Below are 22429 nucleotides of genomic sequence, written 5' to 3' on the forward strand. Positions count from 1 at the left end.
CAACCATAAGCCTTTTCAATGTTCTGCTAAAGGAAAATAGGCATGTCCCAAGTGACCAGCAACCAAATCTCACTCATATCTGGCATACACTAAGAATTAATTTCTCTAAGTATTCAAGTACTGGAGTGGGGGGGAAACTTATATTTTCATTTCTGTATTTATACTTGTATATATTTTATTTTCATGTGTAAATTTGTTCAGATCAATATATGTATGAGCAGGTATATATGGGCATGCAACTGTATGTATATATCTTTGGGTGCTTTATATGATTTATTGAGTTGGTTTACATTTATGTATATGTCAAAAGACACAATTATATATCTTTAAAAAGAAAAAAAGGAAAGAACTATTGCCTTCACTCCTAACACCAAAATAAATCCAGAAGGATCAAAAGTTTAAATGAAATTTAAAAGTACAAGATGAAAACACTGCAGAGTATTTTTATAATCTTGGAATGAGGAAAGGCTAAGCTGGTCATAAAACTTAATGATCATAAGACTGAAATTTTCACTGTACCAAAATTCAACTTAACTGTATACAAAACAAAAAACATAAAGAGAATCAAAAATGCAAACTGAAAACATACTTAGAACTCATAGGAGGCATACTTAAAACTCATAGGAGAAGAGGCCAATTGTTCTAATATGTAAAGAGTATCTATAAATCAATAAGATAAATATGTAAAGGCTATACAGATAATTCATATATAATGAAAGATAAATTTGTGACATTTATTCAGAGAATAGCTTAGTAGTTAAGATCACAGGGTCTGGAGCCAGATAGCCTACTAAACAGGCTTGAATCCCAGCTCTGCTACCCACTGTCTGCTTAATCTTGGGCAAATAACTTCACCCAGCCCCCATTTCATGTTTCATGTATATTAAAAAAGAATAATAACCCTATTTATCTCACAAGGTTATCGAGTTAATTAAGTTTAAAATGTAAAGCACTTGAAATAATTCCTTGCACACAAGAAATGAGCAATAGATGTTTTTGTTATTACTATAGTATATTAAATAAAAAGCAAGAAACACTGAAATACTACCTTCACCCAACATGAATGAAAAGACAAAATGTTTATTAGTTTTACGGTATAGACCAGAGTAGGAAATGTAGGCCCTCTCCTGTACTTTTGGTGAGAGTACAAATTAGTACAAACTCCCTGGAAGACAGTTGACAGTATCTAGTAAAATTTTAAAGACATTTAAAGACACTTTCGTCTCCTGATAAACTCTGCTCACATGTACATGTAATAGCACAGGATTAGAAATAACCTAAATTTTCATCAAGAGGAGACTATTATAACAGATCAGGGCTCACTCACAAAATGGAGTATTTTGTAGCCACTGGTGCTGGTAAGAAAAATCTCCAAGATTTGTTATTACAGGAAAAATTTATACAAGGTATGTACTTACTTATAAAGTACAAGGTTATGTACTTACTCTGTGTGGATATGTATGTGTGCCCATCTGTGTTTTTAAGAAATAACAGATGTATGTGCCTTCATATGCACAGAATATTTCTGGAAGACTGCAGAAAAGTACTGGAGAGAGGGGCTGGAGAGCTCAAGGTAGGAGAAATAATTTTTAGGTCTTTTGTCCCATTTGAATCTTTTTCTTACCACATGTTAAGTATTACTCTCAATTACATTTATGTATTTATATATTAAAGATGTATGTTTAGACGGGATGAGCACTGGGTGTTATTCTATATGTTGACAAATTGAACACCAATAAAAAATAAATTTGTTTTTTTTTTAATTTTTTAAATTTATTTATGATAGTCACACACAGAGAGAGAGAGAGAGAGAGGCAGAGACACAGGCAGAGGGAGAAGCAGGCTCCATGCACCGGGAGCCCGACGTGGGATTCGATCCTGGGTCTCCAGGATAGAGCCCTGGGCCAAAGGCAGGCGCTAAACCGCTGCGCCACCCAGGGATCCCAAAAAATAAATTTGTTAAAAAAATAAAAAATAAATAAAGATGTATGTTTATATTCACACGGGGGGACCAGTGGCTCCAGAGCCTCCTGACATTATCCCGAAAACCTCTGAAACCCATGCACTCACAGAAGAGGGACTCCGGCATACCTGTGGACAGCTCCAGTCCTCAGAGTTATTTTTTCCGTGACCATCTGTAGCACATGATCCCACTGATTCAAGGTTTTTCTGGGGATGAGGAGGCGGGAAGCCGGACTTATGAGGTCTCCATTTGCAATCAAACTGGAAAAAAAAAAAAAAAAAAAAAAAAAGGCAAAAAACCAGCTAGCCACACCATTGGAAACGGTTAGACTTTTAAAGCTACAAAACAAACCCCAAACCACAAAGAAAGCAAACTTCCAACTATAATGTAAAAGTCCTCAACATACAAGATCGTGCACGGCTCCTGCAGTGGCTTTCTAAAGCGAGCGGACACGTTGATCCTGCTGTGCATTACTGGCTTCACCTTTAAAAAAGCAAAGAAATGCAAATCACTGAGCTTCTGTTAGGTTTTCTTTTCTTTCTCCCCCCCACCCCCCCAGGAATTAAAAAAAGCTACAGGTTTTCAGGAAGGGGCTGAGACCTGTTGTGCCTTTGTTAAAAATCTTAAAATCTTGCGGCGTGGGGTGGGGGTGGGGGTGTCCCCCAATTATATAAACATTCTGGGCTCACTTTCTAGCACTACTGCATGCCCTTACCAAAGCTCTCAAGAAAAATTTCCCCCAAGCCCTGGCTTTACTGCTTACCATCTGTGCCCGCAATTGGGCCTGCACCTGAGAATTTTGAGGCAACACTGTAAACACTGCTTTCCCTAACACAGAAACAAAGTAATCCCATAAAATCTGGGACTCTGCAGGGCTCCCCATACAGCCACCCCAGACTCCGCTTTCAAGCTGAATCTACGTACGCACTCCCCCCACCCCAGGCACGTGACCCCATCCCATTTTCCCCACAGATTCCACTTCTCCCCTCTCCATCAACCCACTTCCCCAGCCTTTGTTTCCTGGCTCTCAACAGCCAATGGCAAGAAGCACAAGGCACCCCTGGGCACGAGGCCTGGTTTGAGCTCCCAGCAGCCCTCTGCTCCCTAGTCAACTGTTTGTGGGTTTTTCCTCAATCCCTACCCACCATGCTGAACTCTAAAATCCCAGGGCAGGTACACTCACTCTTAGCAGATCATTTCCTTCTAAACTGAAGGAAACTGGGGCCAACAGGCAAGAAGCCCCTGGAGCTCCCCTTCCTCCACAACCCACCTCATCTACATCTTCACCTTCATCACCTTTCCCCTTTGCTGCCTGTCTCCGGTGAACCTTATCTCTTCATAAAGCTAATCCTCACCTTGATTTTTGTCCCCAGCTACCTCTACTGGATCCATTAATCATCTGCTTGTCTTAAAGCTGATGCCACGTTCCTGGTTCCCTAGTGCCCTTCCCTGATGCTTTCCCCATAGCACTTAACCATCATGTGACATGTGACACATTTTATTTATTTGATTTTTAATTATGTTCCTCTGATGTTACTCTCAATATTACCTAGTAATGTACTGAGCACAGACTTCATACCCTAGTAGTTTTGTTCAAAGTCTTGCCTCTTGACCTTGATTATTTAAGACCTTCCCTGTTGGGATTTTTGAATTAAAGGTGAAGGTGAACATGTTGTGTAAACAAATAACTTCAAAATTCTTGTTGAATTGGCTAAAATATTCTTTTTCTTTAGAGCATACATATCTATAAACAATATACAGAAATGCATAAATAAAAGACTTAAAAATAATTATATATGTTGGCAAATTGAACTTAAAAACATATATATAATTTTGAGTATATACGTTGCTGCTGGAACTAAAGCAAACCACTTGTTTTGAATAATAATTGTTTTCCTCATTCAGCATGGCAAAAATTTTCCCCAAATGTTCATGATTAACCAGTTGAACTGAAGATTAACCTTAAATATATGTTTCTGAGTCATTATAATTAAGTTAACTAGGCTGTTTTCAGATATACTAATAATAGAATTTGAAAATATAATCCAAGTATTATATCTGAGTTCAGAAAAAAAAAGTAAGACCATTGTATAAGACAACTGAAACTTTTTGGAGAAAGCACGATTTTTAATTTACAATGCATTTTTTAATTGGCATTTCAAATAATAACTTCAATCACACACACAAAAATAAGTCAGATCAACTGCACAGAAGGGAAGCTTTTCTAGAATCCTTTTCAGGGATGAGGGATTGATCACATGGTGCTATGGCTTTAGATAATGAATAATACAATAATAAGTTAGAATATGTCTCTAAAATGTGTAAATTTTCTTATTAGCCCATACAATTTCCCTTGCCATTTAAAATAAATAGTATTGGGATCCCTGGGTGGCGCAGCGGTTTGGCGCCTGCCTTTGGCCCAGGGCGCGATCCTGGAGACCCGGGATCGAATCCCATGTTGGGCTCCCGGTGCATGGAGCCTGCTTCTCCCTCTGCCTATGTCTCTGCCTCTGTGTGTGTGTGTGTGTGTGTGTGTATGTGTGTGACTATCATAAATAAAAACAAACAAAAATTTAAAAAAAAAAAGATTTTAAAAAAATAAAAAATAAATAGTATTTGAAATATGAGTATAATGTTAAGTATCAATACACCTAGTTACAGTGGGATGGACACCCAGGAATGGCATGTGCGGTGCTCCCACTCAGACCCTGGGTACCAGGAATAGCTTTATTGGTGATTGGTCAATGGCTGGCCAATGTTAGTGTGGAATCTATGACCATGGAACCAAAACAAATGAAAAGGTATCAATTCAAAACTCATTCATTTTGGACCTAGCACATTAATAATACTCCTGCTTGGGTTGTGTCAGTTTGAGAATCACCACAAAGTAATGGGAGGACACGCTAACAGCTAATCTCTTGCCTGGATTCTTCACTGGGTTCAACACCATCTCAGAAACCCCAGTTTATTTGGATACCGAGACATAGGTAAGCCTAATTAATCAGAGTGAAGAGTCATGCCCTGAGTGTAAAGGAGAAAGGCGAACAGGTGCCTAGGTCGGTAGGTAGAGAAACAGCGAACTGAATAAATATTTGGCTGACATTTTTCTTGAAACTATTCCTAAAGTGAAAGGTAGCAAAAGCAGTACAAGCACATTTACCCTATTAGAATGAGGTGAGCCAGGGACCTAGTGCGGATCCTCCAATACAAATCACACATGCTTTCCAAAACATCCTTTTGTCTGTTATATCTTTTTTAGATTGTGTTTGTGTCACAGACAGCCATATTAAACACTTGCTCAAGCCCACAAGGCTTCATGTGAACCTAGGAAATCTATATGTGATTTAACTCCCAAGTTCACAAACTCCATATGACAATAAGACAATAACCACAGTTGCATCAAATTCAAGTTAAAACTTACATGACTCAAAAAATATGAATCCATCTGTTATAAAAAAAATGAGCTCAGTGAAAACAGTTGTTGAAAATATATATTTGAAATAATAATAATCTCCCAATTCTGAACTCCAGAACTAACTGCCAACACATTCTCAAGAACCAATTCAATGCCTCACACCTCATTTTCTTAATCTGTAAAAAGAGGGATAATCCTGATAAACTAGCCCAAAGGGAGGCTCCATGAACTAATTAACCAAGTGGCAATGCCACTCCCTGGGGCTGTTAAACTGAATGCTTCAGAGAATCCATCTCTCTCAAATCTCAGCACTCATCACCTCTTGAAACCTCTTGAAATCTAGGCCAAGAAAATCAAACTCAGTCTCAGGACCTGAGAAAATGATTGTTAAATATGCACCATCCCAAAAATCTAGCGACCACTGACCTCTTGTAAACACTCACTATACAATTTTAAACTTTTAAAAAAATAGGGCAGCCCCGGTGGCTCAGTGGTTTAGCACTGCCTTCAGCCCAGGGCATGATCTTGAAGACCCAGGATGGAGTCCCACGTCAGGCTCCCTGCATGGAGCCTGCTTCTCCCTCTGCCTGTGTCTCTGCCTCTCTCCCCCTCTCTCTTTCTCCCCATATATACCAGGTTTTTGTGACTGTCCATAATAAACTAGGCATTTAGGGGAAAAAATGTAATGAAGTCATTTATTTGCTAAACAAAGGCCAACCCACACAAAGAGACTTCAACTCTATTTTCCTTCTTGTATGGATTTAAGAAACAGTAGGTTCTCCAAACGGTAACCTTTGAAAAACTTTGTTACTACTTTGCAAAGATAGCGCACAGCATTAAAGAACAGTGCAAAGTCCTTTACAAAATATTTCATGGATTTTCACCACTTTTTGATACATGAGAAGAAAAGCGCCAAACAATTCTAGAAAACACCAGAGTTGAAAATAACTCACCTAGGAGTCAATACAGCAGACACATCCAAACTAGGAATTGTTCCAAAGAAGTTTTTTAAAACAATTATCCTTTTTTTTTTCAATGTTACTATTTCTTTAAGATTTGTTTGAGAGAGAAAGAGCAAGCAAGCATGGGTAGGGGAAGAGGGGGAAAGAGAGAGTCCTGAACCAGACTCCCTGCTGAGCATAGAGCCAGATGTGGGGCTCTATTCCAGGGCCCTGAGATTATGACCTGAGCTGAAATCAAGAGTCAACCACTTAACCTACTGAGCCACCCAGGCACTCCTACTAATTTTTAAATGGAAGAAAAACTAGCCAAGATGCCTGATGGATGGTGATGATACAACCTCCTGAGGTGATGCTTTATGTGAAAATTGACAATTGGAAGATACCTCTGTTAGAGGGTATTTCATGCTGAGAATATGTCCTAAGCTTCACGGAATGAAACTGCTTATCATGAAGATATTCTTGAAGCATGGACTGAAAGAGTAATGTGACAAAGAAAAGGGTGTGTAACAAGAGGTGAGGACAATACCAAGCTTTTCAAAGGAATCGCTGACTCGCCCTCTCCTTGGATTTCTATCAATGGTATTACAAGGCATCTCAATTACAACGAGTCTTGCCACATTCTAACCTGCAGAATAACAAAGATCTCCAGAGACAGGAAAATTACATTGTTTTCCTACCACTGTTTTTCCCTTTTTCCTAAATGAGGAAATACATTCTAATAATGTATTTAATGTAATAATTGTATGTAATTTGATAAATAAAATGTTTGTGCTCTGCTTGTATCAAGATTGTTTTCCATTTTTAAAAGGATTTTCCCCCCATATTCAAGTAAACTAAAGGCTTAGGTCCACTTCAGGGTAGGAGGTAGAAGGTTGTAGGGGACTACTGTTCCCAACAGGACAACAAAAACTGAAAGATAAGCTAAGTATCATGGTTTTTGTATATGTAAACATCCCATGTCAAGTATGTGTGTAACGCATCCAAGTATATATCCTCACAAACATGCAGTAAAATTTTTAAGTGTGGTTAGTCTTGGAGGATAGGCTGGGGTAGGATACATAGAGGGGATGTAATAAGGGTACTTTCACCTTTTTTAAAAAAAATTTTTTATGATAATCACACAGAGAGAGAGAGAGAGAGAGGCAGAGACATAGGCAGAGGGAGAAGCAGGCTCCATGCACCGGGAGCCAGACGTGGGATTCGATCCCGAGTCTCCAGGATCGCGCCCTGGGCCAAAGGCAGGCGCTAAACCGCTGCACCACCCAGGAATCCCTACTTTCACCTTTTTATACTTCAATCCATTCTACATAACTTTTTTCTTTCCTTTTCCCTTTTGAACCCTTTACCCATTTCTCTTACCCAGTCTCTTACCTCTGATAACCACCAATCTGTACCCTGTATCTATGAGCTTATTTTTTTTAATTGCACATCTAAGAGAGACTATCTTGTATTTGTCTTTCTGACATTTTTCACTTAACATAATGTCCTAGAGGCCCTTGAGACCATCATTCATGTTGTCACAAATGGACAGAATGAATTCTTCCTCATGGCCAAATATTCCATTATAAGCATATATATCATAATGTTTACCCATTCACAAATCAATGGACAATGGTCATTTTCGTATCTTGGCTCTTGTCAACAATGCTTCAATAAACTTGAGGATGCATGTATCTTTTCAAGTTAATCTTTTTATTTTCTTTGGAAAATATTCAGAAGTGGAACTGCTGGATCATATATTTTGAGGAACCTCCATACTGTTTTCCACGGTGGCTGCACCAGTTTGCATTCCCACCAATGGTGTGGAAGGGTTTCTACTCTCCACATTCTCACCAACACTTATTTCTTCCCTTTTTGATAATGGCCTTTCTAATATGTTATTTCATTGTGATTTTTAGTTGCATCTCTCTGACAATTAATGATGCTAAGTATCTTTTCATGTACCTATTGGCCATCTGTTGATCTTCCTTGGAAAAGTATCTACTCAGATCTTCTGCTCATTTTTTTAATTGGATTGCCTAAGGGAGTTTTAGTCATTGAGTTGGATGAGTTCTTAATATATTTTGGATATTAACTGCTCAGTATATTATGATTTGCAAATATTTTCTACCATTCAGTAAGTTCCTTTTGCTTTCAGTGTCAGATTCAAAGAAATCATAGCCAAGACCCATGTCAAAAAGCTTATTGCCTGTTTTCTTCTAGGAGTTTTATCGTTTCAGGTCTTAAACATTCAAGTTTAATCCATTTTTTAAAAAACTATTTACTTATTTGACAGAGAGAAAGCACAAGTAGGGGGAGCAGCAGGCAGAAGGAGGAGAAGCAGGCTCCCAGCTGAGCAGGGAACCTGATGCGGGGCTGGATCGTAGGACCCTGGGATCATGATCTGAGCTGAAGGGAGCTATGCAACCAACTGAGCCACCCAGGCACCCTGTCTTTAATCCATTTTTTGTATATGGTGAGAAACAGTGGTTGAGTTTCATTCTTTTGCATATGGCTATCTGGTTTTCCCAACACCACTGAGCAGACTGTCCCCACTGTATATGCTTTCCTCCTTATTGTAAATTAATTGACCATATATACATGGTTTTATTTGGGCTCTCTATTCTATTGACCTATATGTCTGTTTCTATGCCAATACCATACTGTTTTAATTACTATATCTTTGTAATATAGTTTGTAATTGGGGAGCATGGTGCCTCCAGCTTTGTTCTTCTTTCTCAAGATTGCATCAACTATTTGGGGATTTTTTTGGTTCCATACAAATTTTAGGATTAGTTTTTTTTATTTCTTCGAAAAAATGTCATTGGAGTTTTGATAAGGATTTCACCGAATCTGTAGATTGTGCTGGATAATAAGGACATTTTCACAATATTTATTCTTCCAATCCATAAGCATGGTATATCTTTCCACTCATTTGTGTCTTCTTCAATTTCTTTCATTAAGGTCTTATAGTTTTCAATATACAAGTCTTTCACCTCCTTGGTTAAAATTATTCCTAGGTATTCTACTCTTTTTGATTCAATTGTAAATAGGATTGTTTCCTTTCTTTTTCTTTCTTTTTTTTTTTTTTTTTTTTTTTTTTTGAGAGAGACAGACAGTGTGTGCATATGTGCATGCATGGCAGGAGAGGGGCAAAGGGAGAGGGAGAATCTTAAGTACTGAGTGTGGAGCCCAACATTGGGCTCCATCTCACCACCCTTGGATCATGACCTAAGACAAAACCAAGACTCAGACTCAACTGACTAAGCCACCCAGGCACCCCTCTTTATTTTTCTTTCTAATGGTTTGTTATTAGTGTGTGGAAATGCAAATTTTTGGGTTTTATTATGTATCCTGCAACTTTACTGAATTCATTTACCAGTTCTAACAGGTTTTTTTTGTGTGTGGAATCTTTAGGGTTTTCTATACATAATATCATGTCATCTACAGGTGGTGACAATTCCACTTCTTTCTTTCCAATTTTGATGCCTTTTTTTTTTTCTTGCTTAATTGCCCTGGCTAGGACTTCCAATATGATGTTACGTAAAGATAATGACAGGGGCATCCTTGTTTTGCTCTTGACCTTAGAGAAAGCTTTCAATTTTTCACTGTTGAGTATTTTGCCTGTGGGCTCATCATATATGGCCTTTATTCTGTTCCCCCTATTCCCATTTAGTTGAGAGTTTTTATCATAAATGGGTATTGAATTTTGACAATGCTTTTTCTGTATCTATTAAGATGACCATATGATTTTCATCCTTCATTTGATTTCATTTATCCCCATTCTGTTAACATGGTGGTGTATCACATTGGCTACTTTGAGGATGCTGAACCATCCTTTCATTCCTGGAATACCTGATTGTGGCATATGATCCTGTTAATGTAGTGTTGGCTTTGGTCTGCTAATATTTTGTTGAGGATATTTACATCTGTGTTCATCAGGATATAGGCCTATAATTTGTGCCATTCCTTATCTGGTTTTGGTATTAGGCCCAAGGTATCAGGGTAATTGTGGCATTATAAAATGAGTTTGGAAGCTTGACCTCCCATTAAAATTATATTTTTTTGGAAGACTTTCAGAAGGATTCATATTAATTCTTTGAATGGTTAGTAAAATTCACTAGTAAAGCCACCTGGTGCTGGACTTTTCCTTGGTAGGTTCTTGGTAGGTCTTTGAATGTTTAGTAAAATTCACTAGTAAAGCCATCTGGTTCTGTACCTTTTTCTTGGTAGGTCTTTTTTATTTCCTTTGATCTCAGCAGCTTTTAAATCACTGATTCAATCTCTTTACCAGTAATCCATGTTCAGATTTTCTATTTCATCATGATTCAGTTTTGATAGGTTGTATGTTTCCAAGAATGTATCCATTTCTTCTAGATTGTCCAGTTTGGGGCATACACTTTTTCAAAGTAGTCTCTTATGATCCTTGGTATTTATGTGCTATCAGTTGTGAGATCTCATCTTTCATTTCGGATTTTACTTAAGTCCTCTCTTTTTTTTTTCTTGGTAAGTCTACCTAAAGGCTTGTCAATTTTATCTTTTCAAACAACCAGGCTTCAGTGCCACTGATCTTCTTTACTGTCTTTTCTTTTTTTTTAAGTTTTATTTATTGGGGCACCTGAGTGGCTCAGTCAGTTAAGTGTCTGCCTTCAGCTCAGTTCATGATCCTGGAGTCCTGGGGTGGAGCCAGCCCCACATTGGGCTCCCTGCTCAGTGGGGAGACTCTGCTTCTCCCTCTCCCTCTGCCCCACCCCCTGCTTGTGTTCTTTCTCAAATAAATAAATCTTTAAAAAAAAAGAAGATTTTATTTATTTATTTGAGAGAGAGAGAGACCATGCAATGGGGTGGTTTAGAGGGAGAGGGAAAAGCAAACTCCCTGTTGAGCCAGGAGCCCAACTCAGGGCTCAATCCAAGGACCCTAAGATCATGACCTAAGCTTAAGGTAAATACTTACCTGACTGAGCCACCCAGGCACCCCATTCTTTTTGTCTTTTTAATCTCTATGTCATTTATTTCCTCTCTAATCTTTGTTATCTCTTTCCTTCTACAAATGTGGGGCTTCCTCTGTTCTTTTTTCCTAGTTCTGGAATATGTAATGTTAGGTTTTGTATTTGAGACTTTTCTTTTTTCTTGCAGTAGGTTTTGCTGCAACCCATAAATTTTGGTATATTTCTTTTTCTTGTCTCAGGTATTTTTTTATTTCCTTTTGATCTCTCCTTTGGTTCACTGGTTATTCAGTAGCATGTTGTTTAATCTCCACATACTGTACATTTTTCACTTTCCTTCATGTAATTAATTTCTAGTTTCATACCATAGTGGTCAAAAAGATGCTTGACATGATTCCAGTCTTCTTAAATTTATTGAGACTTCTGTAGCCTAAATAGGATTATGATTTATCCTGGAAAATGCTGAACTCTTTATGAGGTAAATTACTTATCTCCATTTCATTAAGGTTTTTTCTTCCTTTTTAAAAATATTTTATTTATTTATTCATGAAACACACAGAGAGAGAGAGAGAGAGAGAGAGAGAGAGAGAGAGAGAGATAGGCAGAGGGAGAAGCAGGCTCCCTGAGGGAAGCCTGATTCAGGACTTGATCCCAGGACCCTGGGATCATGAGCTGAGCCAAAGGCAGACACTCAACCACTGAGCCACCCAGGTGCCCCATTAATGTTTTTTATTTTCTGAGGTTTATCCTGTTCTTTCACTTGGAATGGATTCCTCTGTTTCTTCATCTCTTGACTCTCTGTGTTGGTTTCCATACAGGAGATAATCAACCAACTCTCCCAGTCTTGAGGAAGTGGTTTGTGTAGCAGGTATGCCTTGTTCAACCAAGCCCCAATCCTTTATCATCTCCCAACCTTGGAGTTTGCCCAAATAGCCTATTATATTTTTAATACCTCCTAGCAGTTGAAGATATACCAAGACCTGTAAGTGTCCCTAAGGGGAAGTTCTCAGCACTCAGATTTAAGCGGTTTGGTATCCAGATCCTCCGACAGCAGCTTTTAAAGTATATCAATGTATACAATCCTGTATATAGCCTGGAGACCACAAGCATAAACCTCACTGGCCTGGAGATCTGGCAAGGTCCCATGGACAGCAGTCACAAAAATTAGCATTCTAGACATAAAAACCAGGGTACCAGCTGTGAGTAAATCTCCCATCTAGGAGTCACTGGTGCTCTGGAGCATGGCAGAGGGAGAACACAAAGATAGCACACACCTTCCATGGTCTCTGGAGAAGATAGCAGTCCCTCAGCATGTATAATTTAGAAGCCAGCCCCTCAGTCTGCCATCATGATTAGCTAATAGTCTTAGATCTCCTACTTCTTGCTTGGTCCTGGGACTGTGACAGCTATATAAGAACTCTTTCTCCATTGGTTACAGTCCTATGGGAACCAGGAGTGTAAGCCCCACTGGCTGCTGGATCCAGGCAATATGGAAGTGTTTCCTGGCAGTAACTGCAAGAACTTGGGTGTGATAGAGAGGATTTAAGCTCCTTTCTGGGTGACACTAATTATAACAGTCCCAGAGGGCCCAGAACACAAGGTCCCTTGGCCTCCAGAGCCAGGCAGTCAAGAGGTGGGAGCCACAAAGACTGGGGGACCCAACTCATGTATAAGCTCCCTTCCAGGAGAGATCCTAGTGCTCTAGAGCACAGTAAAAAGAGAGTGCAAAGATGGTGCCCACCGGTGTCCATCCCTGGAGAATGTTCTAGCAGGATCCTAGATCTAAGTGTTAAATTACATGTCTGGCCTTCAGGCCGATGCTTCAATAGAAGGAAGTGAGTCTCCTTCACTTTAAGTTTACGCACAATCAGCTGCCTCTGAGCTGGGGCCCTGGGTCAGGTGAGTCCAACCACACAAGGAGCTACTTAAGAGATGTCCTCCAGATCACTACAGTCTTGTGGGTCTTGGTACACAAGTGCCACTGGTTTACAAAGATAGATATTTTTGAGACTCATTGCTGAGATGCAGTTTCTGAAAGCTAAGGTGCCCAGTGTGCAGTTTGAACCCTTCACTCCTTGGGAAGGAGTTCCAGGTTTTGAGTTTTTGCCCCATTTGTGGGTTTGCCCTGCCACGGGTGGGGTTTGGGGTAAGTTTGTGTCCCGGGTGCGTCTCCCACCTGCATTGATGTAGTTTTCTCCTTGTTTGCCTGATATGTAGTTGTCACACAGCCAGCCTTTAGAGTTTTTGAAGAAATTTGTTCCACTGAAGACTCATGTCCATGGGGGAGATGAGTTCAGGATCTTCCTGTCACCATCTTAAACTAGAACCCATAATTTTTTAAATGTATCAAAGAACTTAGGATGCAAAGAAATTAAATGAACTCAGATGCCTGGGTAGCCCAGTAGGTTAAGTGTCTGCTTTCAGCTCAGGTCATGATCCTGGGGTCCTGAGATCAAACCCCACATGGGACTCCCTGCTCAGCAGAAAGTCTGCTTCTCCCTCTGTCCCCCTCCCCCCACTCTGTGCTCTCTCTCCCTCTCTCTTAATAAATAAAAAATCTTTTTTTAAAAAAAGAAGTCTAATGAACTAAATTCCAGAGAGTGATGAGCTCTTCCTACATGAGAAGAAACCTATAGCAGCTTTTCACACCCAGGGGCATGCCAAGCAGAAGAAAAAAACCTCCCAGACAGAGCCAGTGTGTGAGTGGACATGCCAGAGGAGACTGAGATGCAGGGCTAGTCTATGTCACCCACTAATTCTTCCCCAAAGGACCTCACTAGGTGCATAGATGTAGAACAAAAGCTAAGAGCAGAGCAAATAGCAGGAAATGCAATCTCATGGTGTGGAAAGCTGGAGGTGGGCCTCCAGAAAACCCTCCAGTGATGTCTAGGTCTGAGTACTTCTAAATCCTCTGCTTCTGCACTGGGTCCTAGGGCGAGCAAGTCTGTGCACCAGCCCTGTAAGAGCAGAGTCTCAAGTTTCCTACAGCTATTTTGGTTTCTTAGACACAAGTCCTTTAGTTTTCAAAGCCAGACATCTGGAGAGCTTGTCTCTCCACAGCATGGTCCCAAGGGTTGGGGGTGCCTGATATGGGGCTGAAGCCCTTTGCTCCTCAGAGACGTGCTCCATTTTTGCAAGATCCCTCCATCTTGCGGGTAGCTGCGTTGGGAGTGGGGTTTTGGGCAAGACTGTGTCTCTGCTCTCCTGGACATCTTAGTGTGGTCTTTTTATTCTTTGTTTTGGAATAGATATTCAAGTAATTCTCAGGTCTCTTTCTGAGAGAACTGTTCTATAGGCAGCTGTAGATTTGGTGTGTATGTGGAAAGTGTTGAGTTCAGGGTCTTCCTGAGGCTGCCATCTTCAACCTCCTACAGATTTTTTTGATCAATGTAAAATCCAGATGCCTCCAGATTTATATTAAAGGATTTTTTTTTAAAACAAGTACACATTTTAAAAACCTTGGACATTTCTTAGAAAACATATACAATATCTGACATACTAAAACACGTTTTTCTAGTACTGGGCTCTTTTGGACTTAGGGAAATTAAATTCCATAAATATTGTTAATCTGTAATAGATATTTGGGTATATGATCCTCTACAATAGTGAAGAAAAGCAAACATGGAATGTGTAGCTGGAAATTCCATACCAATCCAGAATACATTGTCCAACTCCACCCTTCTGTGACCATTATCAGTCTCCTATGTTAATAAATACTCCTGCCCATGCCTAAATGTTGGTTCTTCCCTCAGGATTCCATCATCCCAGCATTCTTCTCTTTATAACTCAAATACTCTCCCTGGTCACATTATCCAACTTGATGTTATTTATTATCAATATCACTTTGTTGATGATGATCCAATCTCTATATTTAGTCCAGATCCTTCTCCTGACACCAAACCAATTTTTTTTTAGTGAATACCATGCCTAGAACTGCATCAAACACCCCAATATGTTGCCTTAACTCTTTATGTCACCTTCTTAAGATAATTATTTTTAAATAAGTTTATAATTATAAAACACATCAGAATTTACAAAATGCTTTCTTTGGGGCACCCAGGTGGCTCAGTTGGTTAAGCATCTGACTCTTGATTTCAATTCAGGTCATGATCTCAGGATCCTGGGATGGAGCCCCATGTCAGGCTCTGCATTCAGTGGGAAGTCCGCTTGAGATTCTCACTCTCCCTCTGCCCCTACCCCCACTCACACACATGTGTTCTCTCCAAAATAAATACATAAATCTTTTATAAAAAGATAAAATGCTTTCATTTACAGTGACATTTGTTCCTTAAAATAACAATATGAGGCTAACATTATGAGGTTAGTATTATTCCAATTGTATAAATGGGAAAAGATGAGCCTTTCCATCTGTTAAGATCACACAGTAAGCAAAGAAGTAGACCCATGAAACCACTTCTTCTGATTACCAGGCCCAGCAGAATTCAGTCCTACTGCTTAATGATGCCCAAGACAGAAATGGGCCACTAGCAGAAGTAGCAGACACATAATCACACCTATTTAAATTAGATCTTTCTTGAATTATCTGTAACTGAATATATGCATGTTCATATATATGCATAATTGAATTATCTGTAACTGAATATATGCATATTCATATATATGCATAATATAGGCATATATTCATATATATACAAACTTAGAATGCCCTTATTTTTGGTTCCCATATTCTCTCAAAACCACTGAAGTTTCTCTTTCTCTGGCTGCTACCTATCAAATAACCTTAACATGATTATATCAGCATAATTTATGGAACCTCAATGGGGATGAACATTGAAATTCTTTAAACCCCAGAACTTCTAGAAATTCCAGAAAAGCATGATGGCAAAATCAGGCCAGCTACTGAGATATTTTGGAGAGAATATATTCATTGTTATATAATGATAAAAATTCTAACTACTCTAACTTCAGTGAGAACCTAGTTATAGAAGATGTCTCTAATTACAATGAACAGGCTGTTTAGAACATTCCCAGAAGGGTCCAATTAGCTGCCACGAGCTGATGAAACCACTGATCTCTACCTGGGTCCCCTATAGGTCCCCATGTTGTTGTACTCAGTCCAGGGGCTGATTCCCAGAGGAAGGAGTTAAATTCATCCGTCAGGTGTGGATTAGTATCTCTTATTCAGGGGGTTATTTTTCTGCCAATACAATATACCTTGGCATCAGTTTGCAGATTTGTCTTTTTGAACTACTCTCTAAATGAGTGCCTCCCTTCCTTGAAGCAGGAAAACAATTCAAAACAAAGTCACAAATAAATGGCATGGCCATTCAAAACCATGGCAAGGTGAAGGATTTCCTTTTAGCTTAAAAGTGACCCAAGAGTAACATGTCATTATAAATTTCTCCAAACCCATAAAAAATGTACACCAACACTGGGCCTTAATGTAAATATGAACTCTGGGCAATTATGATGTGTCAGTGTACCACTCTAACGGGTGGTGTTGATCATGGGGAAGGCTGTGCATGTGTAGAGGTAAGGTACACATGGGAAATCTCTGTACCCTTCCATTAACTTTCCTGTGAACATGAAAATGTTCTAAAAAAAATAATTAACATCTAATAAAAAAAAACTTTGGAAAAGTTAAGCAAAAGATCAATTGTAAGTAACACATTCCTTTGAAAACTCTTATGTATAACTATATATTTAAATAAAGTGTCCAGACTGCTAAATCATCTCACCTTAAAAAGCAAATGCCATCAAATCTCACCAAATTTCGAACCATTGAGTCAATATCCCAGCATACTACCAATTTATAAACCACTGGCATTCTCGTTTAATTTTCTCTTTATTGCACTTAGTAGGATATTTTTAAAAATCAGATAATCCTAAACAGTCTGAATATATAATGTTAAAATTCATGTTTATTACCTTTATTCTAAAAATATTATTTGCAATGGGCACTCTACCTTATAGGAAAGCTGAACATGACTTGAGTCATTTTTAAGGCATTCATAAGTAAGTCTGCATGAGTCTCCCTAATGTTGTGCTGAAGAGGATAATATGACCCCGACAAAGTTAAAAAATAACCAATTAACCCAAGAGAACTCAGGAGATATTACAGGAAATACCCCCAACCAAGCATTGAAAAATTAATTTTTTAATTCTTTTTCTTTGTTATGCCTTCTTAACTTCTTATAGCACGCTTACTATTTCACCAATGCCATTTTTGGTTTTTTGTTTTCCCAAATGGGATTTTAGTTACCAAACCAATCTAGCCAATGGAATGTAAAAGTTCCACTAGGAATGTAGAGTGGTGGGAAGTGTGTCCATAACAATGCAAGATGAAAGTTAGCAATGCTGAGTATGCAGCCTGGTTCATGGGCTGACGGCAGCTTCCCCCTGCATTTAAATAAGTCACTGAGTCCCCAGGACTCCCACTGAAGCATGTGCCAACCATATGTAATCTACATCCAGTCATTCATACGCATGAAGGAAGCTATGAACGTACCGGCAGATGGCAAGGGTAGCATTCTGGGGACTATGAGGTTTTCACCCACAGGTGCTGCTTGTGTGCTGTGCTCACGAGTAGTACGGAGGAGGGCAGAGGGGGGCCTCCACTCTCACCCAGCTCCCTGAGGGTGGGATGTCACAGGTATCAATTGTGCCAGGCACTGGGTTCCGTGTTGAGAGTCCACTGGTAGATGAGTCAAGATCCCCACCATCACGAAGCCCAAAGAATAGCTCAGGGGTCAATGACAAAAAGTAAAAAATAAATTTAAAAAATGCCTAATCACAAATTATGAAACGTGCTCTGAGGAAAACGAAGCAGTCGTGAGATAAGACTGGTGCGGAGCAGCCAGAGGTACGCTGGTGAGAGCAGAAAAGGACGAACTGGCAGGCACCATGCCGGGCCTTGTAAGCCAAGGAAGGGAGGCTAGATGTCAGCCTAAGTGCAATGGGTCTCGGCGGCACAGTTCTTTTTTTTTTTTTTTTTCAAATATTTTATTTATTTATTCATGAGAGACACAGAGAGACAGAGAGGCAGAGACACAGGCAGGGGGAGAAGCAGGCTCCACACAGGGAGCCCAACACAGGACTCGGCCCCAGGACTCCAGGATCACGCCCTGGACTGAAGGCAGGTACTAGAGCCACCCAGGGATCCCCTTCGGCAGCAGATTTCCACAAGGGTCATGCTGGCTGCTACGTGGAGAGTAACTGGAGAAAGCAAGACTGGAAGTAAGGAGACCAAAAGGGGGGTCTGCTGAATTACCCACATAAGAGACGGTGGTGGCTTTTCCTAGGGGTTGACTATGGGGAAAGAAAAAATAGGCAGAGCCACGACATATTGGAGACAGAAATTAGTACCTACTGGAAGAAGCATGTGGATCATGAGGGAAAGAGGACTTGAGAAATTGAGTATACGGTGGTGCTGCAGATGAGACAGAGAAGGAAGATATGCCCTGGCAACAGAATCAAGAGTTTCATTGTGAACATTACATTAGAGCTGCCTGTGAGAACTCCCAGTAGAGATGCCACCACACAGGTGAGCTGGAGCTCAGGGAAGAAGCCAGAGTTTGAGATGCAAATTGGGGGTGATAAGCATGCGCAGGGCATGTGAAGCCATGAGGCAGCATGAGGTCACCAAAGAAAGGAGCGGAAAGCCAAGATGGGGGCTCAGGACTCAGCCTTGGGGTTGGATTACAGAGGAGACATGAGTCCACTGGAGATGGGACAAAAGCAGACAGACAAGAAACAGATAAACCAAGAGAGTGCAGTGTTCCAAAAGCTAAGAGAAAGGACCAGCTATTCAGAGCCAGATTGAGGAGGATAGGAAGATGCCCACTGAATTGATCACCACAGCTTGTCAAGCTACGGGAGAGCTTGACAAGAACATCACAGGAGGAGTGCAAGGGACGCAGCCCTGCTGAAGTGAGTTCAGGGCTTGGAAAGGGGGTGAAGGTGTGGAGGGGTACCTTTCTGCTTGGCCTTATCAGTGTCTGTAGGAAATACATTTCCTATCAGAATACATTTAGGATAAGCTCCTTCCTATCTATATATCTGCTAAAGCCAGGACAGGCAGGAGGCATTTGGGACAGGAGGAAAGAATTCTCAGCTTCCCCAGCCGCAGGAGTAGTAGGGAAACACAGCCGCAGCTCAACTCAAGAAGCTAAGCAAGGGAGACATCTAGGGTCACCCAGTTATAGGGGTCACATGTGTGCAGTCATAAATGAGGAGAGTGCTTAACCCAACCAAGACAGGACTCACATGGGACCTCGTTGACCAGAAAGGACACAGAGAAGTCAGCTGGACGAAGGAGAGAGAAGAATGAGGCCAAGGAAAGCAAACCACCACACCTGTACCAGCATTAGGATGGATTATTCACATAAAACTGGCTAAAACTAGAAAATTCATACTAAATTGCTATCTTACTCTTCTCTCTCCAAAGACACTGCTTAAAGCATTGCAACAAACAAGAGAAGCACATGCCAAAATACTGCCAAGTCCAGAGTGCTTTAAAAAAATCACAACCCCTACATATTCTTGAGACTAACTTAAAACCATTCTCCCAATGCCAGGCAATTTGGGGCAAAACTACATCACTGATAACATTAAATTAATATAATTGTTTTTCAAAACTCTGTGGAATTTCATATTCAAGGCATACAATGGACCGTGCACGCCCTTTTACACTGAATTTCTCAAATTTATCATGATAGAATAACCCAGAAATAGAAAAAAGCTATATACCAAAAGGTGTTAACTAGAATATTACATGGCAAAAACAAGAGAGATCATTAAAATATACCTGTAGCTTATAGCATCAACTCAATAGAACAGCATACATTACTATCAAAAATGATGACAGGCACTGAAAGATGAAAAATGTGAGAGAAACAATGTAAGTGAAATACGGTGAAAAATATAAAGTATACTTTATATTTATATATATAAATATATAAATATAAAGTATACATACTTTATAAAGTATGTATAAAATACATGTGATATGTATAAAATTTGTATAAGATGTATTCTGGGATTACAACTCTATACATAGAATGATAAAAGAGACAAATATATGAAGAAAAAGTGGAAGAGAATTTACAAAAATGATATCTAATTGTTTCAATGATGGACTTAGGGAAAACACAATTTTCACTTTAAATATTTGTTACTTATTCTAATTTAATATTTTGTTAATTTTCTGTTTATTTTTTTAAGATTTTATTTAGAGAGAGAGTATGCACATAAGCAGAGGGAGGGTAAGAGGGAGAGAGAGAATCCTCAAGCAGATTCCCTGCTGAGCCCAGTGTGGGTCTCGATCTCACAACCCTGAGACCATGACCTAAGTCGAAATCAAGAGTTGGACGCTCAACCACCTGAACCACCCAGGCGCCCCTATCTTGTTAACTTCTAAGCTACGATTCTAAAAATTAATTTTAGTGGGGTGTACTCATACACGAATAAACAAGTAGACCAATAGCATATATTAGAAAGCCCAGAAATAGACCAAAGTAAGTACACTGGCAATTTAGTATATGGTAAAATTGGCATCTCAAATCACTGGGGCAGAGATAGACTTTTAAAAAATGATACTGAGACAACTGGGTAGCCCAGGTATCTCTGGAAAAAGATAAAATTACATCTACATCTCACACCATAGACAAGACACCACTTAGATCAAGGGGTCAAAACTATGACATGCCAATGAGAAGGCATATCAAACATGTACTCTAAAGACGAAGTTGAAACAACAGGATTAGTTCTCCCTGATGAAAATAAAAGTTTTCCCTCCCCACCTTTTTCTTAAAGGATTTACTGTAGAAAACCTGCAATTGCAAGTACTTTCTCCTGTCTCTGAAATGTATGCAATATCTTCTGAAGATTAGATACCCTGCTGTCAACTTTAGGTCCCAAGAATGTCTTCCTCAAGAACCAACAATGTGGGGATCCCTGGGTGGCGCAGCGGTTTGGCGCCTGCCTTTGGCCCAGGGCGCGATCCTGGAGACCCGGGATCGAATCCCACATCAGGCTCCCGGTGCATGGAGCCTGCTTCTCCCTCTGCCTATGTCTCTGCCTCTCTCTCTCTCTCTGTGACTATCATAAATAAATAAAAATTAAAAAAAAAAAAAAAAAAAGAACCAACAATGTAAACATCAAGTGAGAAGCACCGCCATCTCTTAGTTTCAGTGGGTGGACTGGAGCCGAAATTCAGTGGGCACTTTACTCCAAGTCACAAAACTATGTCGCCTTGTAAAGACAGGAGTAGCTTTGTTTTCTTCTGAATAAAGCCAATCAACTAAACAGACTGGCCACCCCAATTGCCAGGTGAATTCAGGATGAACTACAAGTGCCCTCAAGTCCTCTCCTTGAAGATCAGTTATTTTTTATCTTCAAAATGTGTGTAGTGGGTTGCACTTGCTTGGCTATATGAAAGAGTTAAGATTTCCTTCAGTCTTTGCAATCTCTGGAGTATGGTGCACATGGTACTCAGGTTTAACGCTTACTCAGTCATAATAGTCTTTTCTCTACTACCTTCAGGGAGAGGATTTCTGGATTGAATGAAGATTTTGTTTCTAATTATATCTCCCCAACAGTACCCTCTGATATGCTCTGAGCAGAGCATCACCTCCATTTGATCACAAGAAAACATCAGGCAAACTCAAGTGATGTTTTATAAAATAAGGGACCTTCAAAGTTGTCAAGGTCATGAAAAACGGAGTAGCAGGTCAGTGGAAACTAAGGTGACATGACAACTAGACACAGTGTGGGATCCTGGATTGGGTCTTGGATCAGAAAAAAGACATCAGTGTCAAAACGGACAAAATTAGGTAAGATTTGTAACATAGGGGATGGTATCGATTTTGGTTTCCTGCTATCAGTAACTGTACTGTGGTTGTGTAAGATGCTAACAAAGGAAGCTGAATACAGTAAAGCATAGAAAGGATTCTGCATTACTTGTCAACTTTGTCTAAAAATGTTTGAAAATAAAAAGTTAAATAAATGTAGTGTTTAATACTCTTTATCAAACCTAAAAATCTAACACATAGGAGGCCTTCGTCACTCTGTCTTCACCTCTCCTGCCTTGTCTTCTCTCGATTATCAACCACCATTCTGCATTTAAAATGTAACAGAAAGAAAAAAAAATACCTTCTGAGAAAATCAACAAAAGTCTCTCCATTTGTAATTAGATGAAGCTTAA

General features: G+C 39.7%; 1 protein-coding gene across 1 annotated transcript in view; it reads right to left on the reverse strand.

Annotated features, from left to right (window-relative positions):
• The window catches only part of DCDC2 (doublecortin domain containing 2), a 161423-nt gene that overhangs the window by 111825 nt on the left and 27169 nt on the right, over positions 1–22429 (reverse strand). Inside the window, exons 3-4 of the mRNA XM_025443189.3 lie at positions 2370–2446; positions 2092–2223 (exon numbers count right to left, since the gene is read on the reverse strand). Of these exons, the coding sequence (XP_025298974.1) occupies positions 2092–2223; positions 2370–2446 (209 nt within the window). The remainder of the gene's footprint in view (positions 1–2091; positions 2224–2369; positions 2447–22429) is intronic.

Source organism: Canis lupus, chromosome 35, assembly GCF_003254725.2.
Source record: "Canis lupus dingo isolate Sandy chromosome 35, ASM325472v2, whole genome shotgun sequence".
NCBI lineage: Eukaryota > Metazoa > Chordata > Mammalia > Carnivora > Canidae > Canis > Canis lupus.